Source organism: Podarcis tiliguerta (genome assembly GCF_965153285.1).
Source record: "Podarcis tiliguerta genome assembly, chromosome: 9".
NCBI classification, from domain to species: Eukaryota; Metazoa; Chordata; class Lepidosauria; order Squamata; family Lacertidae; genus Podarcis; species Podarcis tiliguerta.
Genome location: NC_139542.1, coordinates 7,047,033 through 7,060,525, shown reverse-complemented (window position 1 = coordinate 7,060,525; position 13,493 = coordinate 7,047,033). Strand labels below are relative to the sequence as shown.

At 41.1% G+C, this 13,493-nt stretch overlaps 1 protein-coding gene across 5 annotated transcripts in view; it reads right to left on the bottom strand.

Moving 5' to 3' along the window:
- The window catches only part of CTNNA2 (catenin alpha 2), a 516,699-nt gene that overhangs the window by 383,132 nt on the left and 120,074 nt on the right, over nt 1–13,493 (bottom strand). For all 5 annotated transcript variants that reach the window (XM_083398285.1, XM_083398284.1, XM_083398286.1 and 2 more), the window contains 2 exons: nt 2,928–3,047; nt 345–611 (listed from right to left, as the gene is read on the bottom strand). In XM_083398285.1, the coding sequence (XP_083254411.1) occupies nt 345–611; nt 2,928–3,047 (387 nt within the window). The remainder of the gene's footprint in view (nt 1–344; nt 612–2,927; nt 3,048–13,493) is intronic.

Sequence of the window (13,493 nt, the reverse complement as noted above, 5' to 3'; positions counted from 1 at the left end):
CCACACTGGCAGCAAGTTATTCGAGGACACGGCTGTATATACCAAGTGGTCCGTTCTGCCCCTCCTCAGCTAATGTGCTACACTTAGATGTGATAAAGATGCAGTGCTAAAGGACGATTCAACTGCTGGTTGGTTAGGTATATGGAAAGAAGAGAAGACATCTTCTTATTCTGTGCCATAAGGCGCAGAATGTTTGAGGCCAGCCCTGCATACTGTTTTTCACTGTGTAGTATTAATTCCAACTTTAGCCTTCATTCCTAGACACCCGGAAATCATTGTGATCATGTGAAAGTAAGCACCCCCTCTTTCATTTCATGCAAGCTGGGGAAAAAACACACACTTACATCAAACTCATTCAGCGCTGCAGCAAGTTCCCCAATGCCAGTGTGCCCCTTGTTTTCATCAGTTGGTGAGGTGGCCTGAGCAGCATTTGAGATGCCAGCAATAGCTTCTTGGACTTGCTTAAAGACGTAATCCCGGTTAGCTCTGGTTGCTGCTACGTCAGGGTGACGGAGGAAAGCTTGAGAAGCAGTATACAGCATGGTGGCATTCTTCTTCAGGGCACCACGAGCAGCAGCCATTTCATCCCGACAGTGGGGATCCTTGAGTTCCTGTTGCAAAATATACAAACATACATATATAAGCATGGGATTTCCCCCCCTAACCAATGGCTTGGAGGAAATGTTAAAAGTCTGGTTTGGACCCTCTGCTTTCTCCAAGGAGCTCAGGGAGCAGACATTGGTGATGCTCTCATTTTATTTTTGCAACTATCCCATGAGATGTGCTCGGCTGAGAGACTGTGATTTACCCATGATCACTCAGCAAAATGGGTGAATAGCTGTTAAGAACCTCAGTTGTCCATGTCAAACTGTTTGCCCAAACTGGCTCTCTGCTGCCTGATAGTCAAGAGTTATAGATAAGGGGAATGGCAGCTTCATAGGGAAAAAATACATCTATGGATCTTCAAGGGGGAAACCAAATTAATTCAGAACCCAGAATATAACACCTCGTTTCTTTTCTTCAAGAGCCCTAAAACCATCTTCTATGGACATATGAGGGGCTCCTGGCAGTCTTACATCCTAACAGGAACTGTAGCTGCATCAACTGTATGAGCCAACACCTCCATAACAGGACTGCTGACAAGGTCCACGCAATTGCAGCTACTCAAAAAAGGACAGTCTTGATCATGCAGATGGCAGCAGCAAAAGAAGGGGGGGGTAGATACCAGGTCTCCACACAATTCCTATCCTGCAAGCTCCAACAGGTCATCATTAGGGACTTTTGAACATATGAACCAAGGCTATGATTTGGATAAATGTGTGCTCTATGAAAGATATAATAGACTTTTGGTGGAATCGAAAAGGCAAGTGATGTGGAGGTTGAAGCAAGGCTTCAGAATTAATTGCGTGCACATCTAAAATCTTGGGCTACGTGACAAGCAAAATTGACTAGATAGGCTACTTATTTTTATACCCAGAGGCTCTTTAGGAACAATGGGAATATAACTGCAGATCATATTATATTATTACTTTTGAACCACTCTCTTTTTTGCCTTCATTAATGGGAAGAATGAGCCAAAGAGTCATCTTTTTAAACCACCCCAAGATTAACAATGTTTTGGCTCACACAAGGCATTACTGTTCTCATTAAAAGGAAGTATCTTTAGTTGTCTTGCCTCCTACATAGTGCCTTTTGTACAAAAAAAGAAAAAGAAAAAAAAGATTTTCTGTACCCAAGCCTTGAAAATATGGGTTAAACTTATATAATCCTCTGGCCTAATTTTCAGAAGTGAAAGCCCTCTGTTCCCACTGAAGCACTGCATGGCCCATTTGGGAAGGAAGCACATCATGATTAGGGTTCTTAAAAGGAGGGCATTCAAAGTGCTGCATTGCATTTAAAAAAATACACAGACTTCCACGCCCCCTCCCCTGGTAGCAGCCTGATTCATTCTGTCTAGTGTGAATCCGCTTTGGATGAAAATTTTCAGCTGAAAACCAGTATAACAAGATAACCAATTAGGGGTTTATCACACATCTGCATGTAAAGCATAATAAAATCCTCATTACTACTGCACAGGAAGTTATGACTCATCTCAAGGTAGTTTGGTTATCTATAGGGGGTCGCTGGTACCCTGACCTCTTCCAGAAATTAGGATAAAGATGACTCCAAATAGAAGGTGAAGAGAGAAGGCACAGAAGCATATCCACAATCACAGCAGGATTTTTAACTAAAGTTCTGACTGAAGTTCCTAATCCCAGGCTCAGAAGTAGTACAAGCATCTCCCCACTTACAGGTGTTCAATTTGTGTGTGACGGCATATAAGGATGCTGTCTTCTACTGAATCAGACCTGTGGCCCATTTAGCTCAGTACTGTCTACAATGGCAGTAGAACTCCAGGGTTTCAGGCAAGGGCCTCTCCTTAGTCCTATCTGCAGATGTTGGGGATTGAACAGGGGAGTTCTTGCATTCACCACAGCTTCTCTACCACTGAGCTATGGCACTTCCCCAAAGGTGCCTTAGGATTGGTGAGCCCACCATCCCTCCAGTGACCTAACTGGAAATGCAATGGGATTTCTGAATCTGGAATTAGGCTCAAGGTAGACCCATCATATGATACAAGGAAGTTTCCTATGAGTACAGCTCCTCATGCTGTGCTGTTCTACAAGATTTACTGTTGCATTTATATCCCACTTTTCCTCCCATGAGCTCAAGGTGGCATATATGGTTATTTTTGGAGTTGCTTTTCAGGGGGCTGAAGAGGCTGCAATGGGAAAGGATAACATCAGGAACCCCAGAATGCAGGGGCTCTTTGGAGCCTCACCCCCTTTCCCGGTCTCTGAAACTGATAAAAGATCTAGAATCTTTGCATACTATGTTGAAATAGTACTGTTTTCTTTTCTTCATTTACTGTTTTTAATTATATCCACCTGTTGTCTTCTAGCAGCTACATAGTTAAGCTTCACCATCTCTTTCCCAAATTCTTTGAAGCGGTTTGCAAGGTCTTGCTCATTTGTGGCATTCTTCACAGCTTCTAATGCTTCTTCTACCTATAAGGGAGAAAAAGACGAGAGAGGGTTAAATTCCTGCCAGCTGATTTTCAGATATTATTTATAGCCTAGTAGCTGTTTCACACATTACAGATTTGGCACGTATCTGCCTATATCCTGTATCACTAGAAGCAAATAGATTTTCACGTAAAATTTGATTAAAGGTTAAATACCTGCAAACATAGATACAGTGTGGATTTCATGTGAAAAATATTGCATGGTTTTTTGGATTTATGCATTAGAATGCATCTGCTTAGGGATGCGGGTGGCGCTGTGGGTAAAACCTCAGCGCCTAGGACTTGCTGATCACATGGTTGGCGGTTCGAATCCCTGCGGCGGGGTGACCTCCCGCCGTTCGGTCCCAGCTCCTGCCCACCTAGCAGTTCGAAAGCACCCTTAAGTGCAAGTAGATAAATAGGTACCGCTTTATAGCGGGAAGGTAAACGGCGTTTCCGTGTGCTGCTCTGGTGCCGGTTCGCCGGAGCAGCATCGTCACACTGGCTACGTGACCCGGAAGTGTCTGCGGACAGCGCTGGCTCCCGGCCTCTAGAGTGAGATGAGTGCACAACCCTAGAGTCTGTCAAGACTGGCCCGTACGGGCAGGGGTACCTTTAACTTTACCTTTTTATGCACCTGCTTGTAACCCGTAACACAGACATCCATAACCAGGTGACCTTTAGGCTTTTGGGAATACAACTCCTCTCATCCCGGGCTATTGGCCATGCTACCTGGGGCTGATGGGAGTAGGACTTCAAATCAACAGCCAGGGACCAGATTGCAGGTGTCTGTCATAATGTATGAAGCAGATATCTCTGTGTGTTTCACATGTACACTTCAAACAGTTGGGAAAGCAGACTACAGGGAAACATGCAGTGCTGAAACTATTTATGATATGCCATATGCTGTATAATCCACCCATTTGCAGTAACAAAAGAACAGCTGAAAATAAAGAATGGCAGCAGTGCAATCAGGATGATTTTGAACCTTCCATTTTTAACATGTGTGCTTCCTCTCAATCTGTTGCAAAACTATTGGCAGAAAAGAACATACACCCATAGTTGTTCTTCGTTGCTATACAAAAAGAGCAACTCTGAAGTTTTCATCACATTGCCAATCCCAAATCCCCAACCCATCAAAAAGAACCCTAAATTGCCATACTAAATTACTACTTCAGGATGGTTCATGTAAAAATTTGTCATCGTGGTGATTATGAAAAAGCATATCAAAATATGTATTCAGTCTGCTTGAAAAAATGGTTCTGCCCATGGATGACTATGGAGTGATTACAAATGATAATTTGGGCAAATCAAAAGGTGAACATTTCACCTTTAAGAGCTGAAAAACACCATATATATCCATTCTAGGGTCAAAGTGCCTATTTAGACCATATGTATGGATACAAAAGGCTGTAAAATAGCATTACTGGCCTGAGGTTCCATACACAGAATAAAGTACCATTGGTAAAAAGGGAAGACCACACCAAACATCTCACCTTTGGGATATGAGTAATAAAAGTGAGAGCCCTGAATGTGAATACCCTGCCTTTGAAATTCACTCCCCAGGAAGTCTCATTTGATATATTTTTTGTGCCAGCCGAAGTTTATTTATTTTTATTTCTTGCCCTGACTTTTCAGAATGGTTGTGTGTGTGTGTGTGTTATTCTGGCTTTTTAAAGGTTTTTCTGCCCCTCTCTTCTTCTGTTGTATTGCAATGACTTTTATTAATGCTTCCTTGTTTAAAACAATTAGAAAACTGCTTTGGGAGGTTATACGCCTAAACAGTGGCATGTAACAGCATGAACACATATACACGCAAATAAGGTCAAAATAATAATTTTCAATTCCCTCTGTGAAATATCATTTATGTTAAGTTACTATTACTCCCTGAATAGCTAGAATGGTGAGGTGGGATTTAGAAAATATACTCTGCCATACAAAAGCAGCATCAGGAGAAAAGAATATTGGAATATGACCTGTGGTGCTTAAACCTTTCTTCCAAGAGTTTTCAAAAAGCACAATGGTTAGATGATTGGGGAAACCAACCAATTCCTATCAGTCCTTAGCCATATTTTACTTGTTTCCAATTCTACAATTCTATGATTCCATGAGTCTACTCAATTGCAGTATCTACCTATCAAGCAGAAAATCTCAAGGTTTTGGATAGAGAAAGCTGGATATATTGGAGAGACCATCTACTACATTTGATGGCTGTTCCTGGCAATCTTGAAATCATTGGCCGAAAGAATGTATTTCTTAACTGTTTTTATAATGTTTTTGGTTTCAGAATATTTTTAATGATATTGTTATTCATGTGTTTCCTGCCCTGGGTTCATTTGAGCCAAAGGATGGGATATAATTGAAATAATAATAGTAGGAAGAGGGAGACATGGGAAGAACTGGACAATGTGTTAAGGAAAACAAACGGCATTAGATCAGATTTTCTAACTTATTGGCTGGTAACCTGGAATTAAGCCATTTGTGAAAATGCAAGCATCATAGTAGATGTAACTGAGCAGTCACAAAGAACATCCAGGTACAGCCTTTTTAATGGGGTTTAGCTACTTTCAACTCAAACTGGCATATAAACACCATATGAATATCTGTAATAGTGGAGGAAGTGATGATTCACTTGGGAATTTTGCTTTCATTTATGTGCAAGGAGAGAGTGTGATTTGTGCTTTTATAAAAATATATTTTCACACTGTGGTGCAGAATGTGGCAGCCGGGTCATGGATCTGTGCTGAAAAATGAGATTTGTTTTTAAGGATCTACACAGCCATATTTAAGGCACTGCCTTATATAAAGCACTAGAAGGCACTAGAAGTCCTAGGGTCCAAGTATCTGAAGGACTGCCTGCCTTGTTACCTGCCATCTTGTGCCTTAAATGAGCAACAGAGGCATGGTAATAGATTAGGCCAATGTGAAAGACTGATTGCTGAGGGTTTCTCAGAATTTCTGATTTATTTAGTATCTTCAGGTCAAAGGGCAGAATAACAAGCTGTCCAAGTTAGGGGTAGGTGGCACTGATTGCAGTGGTTCTGGTCCTATTTGGTTGTTTCCAAAGAGTGATGCTTAGGGAGTATTCTTTGGTCCCATGGAGCCTTTAGTGTAGGGTATCTCAGGGTTCAATTTAGTCTCCTATGCTATTTAATATCTACATGAAATTGCTGAGTAGGGTTATCCGGAGTTTTGAAGTGCATTGTCAGCAATATGCTGACGACACACAGCTCTATTTCTCCTTTACATATGCAGGAATGGCAGTGGAAGTGATGGACCAGTGTCTTGCTTTGGTGATGGACTGGATGAAAGCCAACAAACTGAAACTAATTCCAGATAAGGCTAAAGCACTGTTAGTGGTTCCCTAGACCAGATGGATGGGAGACTGCCTGCTCTTGAAAGAGTGGGCACATAGCTTGAGGGTACTCCTGGATCCTTTGCTGTCACTTAAGGCTCAGGTTGGCTCAGTGGCACAGACTGCCTTCCATCAACTTTGGCTAGTGGCCCAGCTATGCCCCTATCTGGACCTCTGTTGTCTATGCTCTGGCAACCTCTAGGTTAGGTTACTGCACCATCTAGAAATTTAATAAATAAAATGAAATTAATATTTGTATGTTGCCTTTCCATAGTTCAAACCATGATCAAAGCAGCTTACATCATGAAAAAACTTACAACATAACAAAAGTAGTCATAAACAATAAATAAATAAAATAAATAAAATAACATAAAAATAACATAAATAAAACCTCAAAAAATACACAACCAAATTGAACCAAACTGAACAATTTCCACATAAATCATAATAAAATTGCATATGCAACAACCCACAACAAAAAACCCAAACAATACCCCAGCCCAGTTTCTATAGAATTATTAAAATATTTATTTATAAAATTATGAAATCTATATAATAAAAAATGTATTTCTATATTTAGAGTTAGCTACATCAGAAAGAAGGGAAGCAGATGGCGCTCTGGTCTAAACCACTGAGCCTCTTGGGCTTGCCGATCAGAAGGTTGGCGGTTTGAATCTCCGCGACGGCATGAGCTCCCGTTGCTCAGTCCCAGCTGCTGCCAACCTAGCAGTTTGAAAGCATGCCAAAAAGTGCAAGTAGATAATATCCGCCCTCCCTTCCCCACAGGTGGGCAGGGTTTGTGGCACTGAGCGGGGCTCACTTGGGCGGGTGCCACCCACCTGCTTGAGCCGGCCTTTAGGTACCGCTCCAGCGGGAAGGTAAACGGCGTTTCTGTGAGCTGCTCTGGTTTCTCTAGAAGCGGCTTAGTCATGCTGGATGAGCGCCGCAACCCCAGAGTCATCTGCGACTGGACTTTACTGTCATGGGTCCTTTACATCAGAAAATCAACCCCTTTGCCAAGTTTCTCCATTCCAACACCATTTTGCCCTTGGAAAAGGGACTCTTTCCCCTGCCACCTCCCCAAGCTTGAAGACATGTATACACACCTCCTACCCCAGGAAATGCCCAGAGGTGACAATTACTGGGCTCATTGTTCTCCAAGGGAAGCCAAATCTCATCACCAGACTTGCCTCAGGCTCCAAACATGCAAAGGAAGTTCTATTGTACTTTCGGGTGGTGGGTACTTAAGACATGTTTGCCTATTCTAATCTTATACTTGGGTGTTGCCCTGACATATCTGTCTATTGTAGTGTAACCCTCCCCTATTGTGTTAGTGATGTTAGTGATGTAGCAATGATGTATTGATGATGCTATGTGAACTGTATTCTGGGATATGGTGGGAGAGTTTTAAAAGTCAATGTTGCCCCATGCTCTGGGTTCACTCGCTGCTGTGGAACCCGTTGCGCAACAATAAAGGATCTAAGTCTACTGACTTCTGTTTTGCTCCAAATTGCTTGGCTGGAATTTCCTTCTTTTACTGACCGCATGGACCTGTGGGGGACTTGTACCCCGACGAGCTGGGCTGTTGAGCAGTCTCTCAACCCAGAATTTTCTTTAGCAGGTGGCACTGATGACAGCCTGAGACTAACAGGAGGTCTGCAGCTTCCTCTATACAAAAGCCAGTGCCAGAGGTTGCCAGGAAAGCATGAAGTTGTGATTCCAGCAGAAATCTTTGAACCAAAATCCAACCCAGTTATATTTATTAACAACATAAGTACAGCCTCAAAGGGATGGGAATCTAGCATTGCTATGTCATTCCTTTAAAAAGGAAGTTAAAACTATTTCAAAATCTGCCCGCTTATTTTTTAACTGGGATTGCTCCTAAAATTGGTCAAGGTAAATTATAGTCTGGCTTACCATGCCATGTGAACATAATCATTGGTAATCAACTACCTCATTTTGAAAATTGGACAAATTATAGCAGAAGGCAAGAAGGATTCGGCACATGGAAAAGTACCATCAATCAATGCTTTGTTTTAGATCATTTGATTTAAGAATACGTTGAAAGAACAAGACAAGAGCTATATGTAGCTTTTATTGATTTAGCATTGGCCTTTGACCAGGTCAATAAAGAACAGCTCTAGTTTAAACTTTTAAATACCAACATAGATAAGCATCAGTCCTGAAGAAAACTCTATACAGGAACAGAACAGACATTTAGAGTGAGTTTCTCAGAGTATATTCCCCACAGGGATGTCTTTTGGGACACTCTCAATTTTTTATGTCAACAATATAGAAGATTGCAAAGGCCATCAATATTTCCCAGCTAGCAGAGATGATTCCAAGCTTTCAGACTTATTGTGCATCAGTAGTCCTCATTTATATAATACAGATAAGGGACTACTTGGATAGTTGTGAGAGTTTTGTTAAAGAGAAAAATGTTAAATTACAGTAAAATGAAAACTGTAGTATTTGAAAAATGACTAGCAGTTTACAAATGGAAAACCAATGGGGTTAATATTGAGCAACTGAATAATTTTAATATTTATGGATTCAGTTAGAAGGAAGTTATTGGGTTGGTCACTCAGCAACAAGGTAGCTAGAGGTATTTTAATTAATTCAAGCAGTGGAAGGGGGCGTGTGATCTAGGAATTCCAGCATCAAATACCGGTAGCTTTGCTCCGAAATTTTGAGTACATGATCTAATCAGCAGAACTACGGGCATGACTTATTTAATTATGATAGAAAAAAAAGGAACATTCTTTTCTGAGACTTCCTAATAGCAATGTTGAAAGCCAAGACTGGCTAGTGTGCCTGGTCATTAGTCCTGTATCATTACTCCTGTGGTAGTAGCTGAAAGATGCAAAAAGTCGTGTTTTTTTGAACAGCGAGCAAATATCAAAGAATTGTGAAGTGTTGGGGGGGTTGCTGTTACAAACAAAACATTTAAATAGCTGCCTTCCTACCAGTACGACGGGAGGGGGACACAGGAAGGAAACAAGGTCGCAAGGGAGCCATGGTCGGAAAAATGTTGAGAAATATTGGTGTATACCACCAGTTTGGTTAACAAGCCAAGTAAAAGAAGCTGTTAGAGGCAAAAAGGCTTCTTTCAAATGAGGGAAACAAAAAGGAACCCAAACTTTGACCAAACAAATATGATCAGACAGTGAGAGATGCAGAAAGAAAGAAAGAAAAAAAGAAAGAAAGAAAGAAAGAAAGAAAGAAAGAAAGAAAGAAAGAAGCACATTGCAAAAAAATAATAATCCCATAATGACCAGCAACAGCAAAATACGTTCATAGAAGACTGGCTAGGGAGACTGTCAGACCTTTGGATTACAAGGGAGTTGAAGTATGCTGAAGGAGAGTGAGGAGACTGCAGAGAATGAATACTTGGTATCTGTCTCCACAGCAGAAGGTATATGACAGATCCCAGTGGCTGAACTAACTTCTGTTGGAAAGGAGTCTGAGGAGATGAGGTAGATAGTGATGATGAGAGATGAAGTTTGAGGCCTCCTGGACAAAAGAAAAACTGGCAAAGGTCCAGATGGCAGCCACCCAAGAGCTGTCAGAGAACTCAAATGTGAAATTGTTGACCTTCTAACAAAAATATGCAACTTGTCCCTCAGATCACCCTCGATACCTGACAATGGGAAAATAACCATTGTAATGAGGGAGAGGGAGAAAGAGAGAGAGATCAAAGGGAGATATTGGAAATTACAGGCCAGATAGCTTAATGTCTGTCCCTTGAAAACTGGTGGAAAGTATTTTTAAAGATAAAATAAAGAAGCATATAGAAGAATAAGCTTTGCTGAAGTACAGCTAGCATGACATGGCAGCTGTGTAAAAGGCTAAGGATCATCTAGAAAGAACTTAAAAATAAAACTGCTGATATCATAAGGTCAATATACAAATTTATGGTGTGACCACTTTTGAAACACTTATGTACAGTTTTCTACAGTTAGAAAAGGTTCAGAAACGGGCAAGCAAAAGCCCTATGATGAAAGGTTAAAGCATATGGGGCTTTTTACTTTAGAGAAAGGGTGAATAAAGGCAACATGATATAAGATTATGCATGGAGTTGATAGAGTGGATAAAGAAAAGCTTTATTTTTCTCTCCTAACTCAGGGACACCCAATATCAGTTACCAGTTCTGGAAAGAGGCATCTGGTTGGCCATTGCAACAACAGGATGCTGACTAGATGGACCTTTGGCCTGATCTGAAAGAATTAATAATAATAATAATAATAATAATAATAATAATAATAATAATAATAATAATTTTTTATTTATACCCCGCCCTCCCCAGCCAAGGCCCGGCTCAGAGCAGCTTACAAGCAATAATAAAAACAAGATGAATGATTACAACTTAAAACAAAAGTAAAGTACAACATTAAAATAATGGAACAATAAAATATTAAAATGTAGCCTCATCGGAGGAGGGGAAGGAAAAGAAAAAAGAAAGAGAGGGAGGGAATCAAATTGGCTCCAAGCCAAAGGCCAGGCGGAACAACTCTGTCTTACAGGCCCTGCGGAAAGAAATCAGATCCTGCAGGGCCCTGGTCTCATGAGGCAGAGCGTTCCACCAGGCCGGAGCCAGAGTTGAAAAGGCCCTGGCTCTGGTTGAAGCCAATCTAACTTCCTTAGGGCCTGGGACTACTAGGGTGTTGTTATTTATGGACCTTGAGGCTCTCCGTGGGGCATACCAGGAGAGGCGGTCCCGTAGGTACGAGGGTCCTAGGCCGCGAAGGGCTTTAAAGGTCAAAAGCAGCACCTTAAATCTGACCCTGTACTCTACCGGGAGCCAGTGCAGCTTGAAAAGCACTGGGTGAATATGCTCCCATGGCAGAGACCCCGTGAGGACAAGGCGCAGATGACTAGTGCATAGATGAAGAAAAAAATGGTGGAAATCTGATTAATTAGATAGAGGTGAGGCTGTAGCTGTCCTGAACCAATATTTGGGTATGCCAATGGACTGGAAGAGGGAAAACAAACGATTCTACCCAGATAAGGTGGTACTCTTTGCTACGGAAGTTCATCCAGATAGGTAGCTGCAGGTCAATTTGTTTTAGAGGAAGTTACACTTCTGTTCTAAATGGGGATCAGGATTACAGTCTGGGGAAGTTTATTCATTCAGCACTCTCAGTAGAGGCCAGGCAGCTTCTACACCTTAAAGTGCCATTTATCAGCTTCACCACTTGAGACTTTACCTGGATGGAGACAGGAAAGCCACTACTACTGCAAGCTCTACAGTAAAACATGCATAACTGAGTAGGTGCCTGTAGATAATATTCAGTATTCGGGTAAACAGTATTCAGCTTATAACTGAGCAATCATAGAATCAACTCATTCCATTCCTGTTAAAAGAAGTGCAGGTACAAAACCTTCCTGATTGCCATGACAGTTAAGGAAATTACTGTGAAAACCAGAATCTCATCATCATGCAATTTGTTCCAGTTGCTTTTTCACCACCACTAAAAATACTAATTTTGTGACGTGGAAAATTGCTACAATCCTGGGATAAAGAGGACCACTATCACTTCCATTCTTATGCAAATGAAGTTGCTGACAAATTCTCTTACAGACCAGCTTCCCTCCTTTTTCAATTAATGTCAATGTCTTCAGCCAGGGGTGGGTGGGTTGGTGTAAGAGAAAAAGAGAGCATAGAACAACAGGTTGTGAGGCCATTAGATGTTTCTATTGCATATTTGTGAAAATGTCAGTTGAATTAGGCAATTGTCTTAGAATAACTGCCTCATGACTTCTGAAACTTTTCAGGGAAATATATGTAGAGGTACAAATAGAAAGTCTGCTTGCAGCAGAACACTGCAAATTTACGTTCATGTCAGCAAACTATATTTAAGGGACAAAGTGTCATTTCTGTAACACTGCTTGATTTGTGTAGGTGTAAATATTTCATCAGAATGTCTGAAACAGTGGCTTGTTCCGGACATGAGTGCCAGGGAAAAAAGTGACTTATTTTTAGGGTCAAAGTCTTTTGTTAGCTCAGCCAGCTTGCTACCAAGCAACACTTCTACATAATTAATTAGAAATTTCTCTGGAGCAGCCTGATTTCCAAAGGTGAACAGAATTACCTAGGTCCCATCTGCTCCAGTGGGAGCTGACAGCGTGGAACACCTGCAGGGGAATGCATCACAAGCTTTTTAAAGCCGTTTCTCCTCAAACTGGGCCAACCGTTTCCTAAGGGTTTTGCAGGAAGCCAGGAGGAGACATGATTGATAGGAACCAAAACAGGAGCTAAGTGGCCTTGCTTCAGCACCAAAACTTGGATAATAGCACAAGAGTGAGATGAGATGGAAGGTGGGTGGGTGGGTGGGAAAAGAGATTGTGGAATGGGTGGCAAGATGATTCTGGCTCTTTTGGAAGGACAAATTATTCAGGAAGACTTATTCTGAAACTAAACAAGAGGGGGGAAAGCCTGCCCAGAATATGTTTTAACTCTTCATATCATACTTTTTAATATTTTTGCATGTAATATCTTTTAAAGCTAGCTATGACTATCCCATGCTATCCCATTTTAATGTATAATAGTTTATGAACATCTCCTTTGGTAGGATCCAAGGTAGGATCCAAAATTATGTTAGTGTCTCAGCTGGGTGGTCTGTATAGAAAGTTGTATCTTAATATTGGGCTGTCTTCAGTGTCCCATAAGCTTAGTTCTACTACTGCAGTGAAACTTGTGTTTCCTCTCCTAGCCCTGCATACCAACCAAATCTAATGTCCCCCAATTCTAGGGGGTGGAAGCTGGAGGGGGCAGGAGTGAGAGTGGAAGCTCCATTGTACATATACAACGTATATGAGTATGTAAAGGTTGGCATTATAAATGTGTTAAATAAATGACTATTGCTGAAATATCCAAAACTAACTTGAAACAGCTGTAATAACAAATTAATGTTTAAAAGTTAGTTAAAGTAATCCAAATTTTAAATAGTGTAAACAAAATATAATTAAGTGGATAATGATGATTTACAGAGATTCTTGAAAGCAAAAAAAAAAAGTGATTACATATTTTCCTTTCCTACCCTCCCACTAAGTGTTCCCAAATATTAATGTGTCATGATGCCCACAAATTAATCA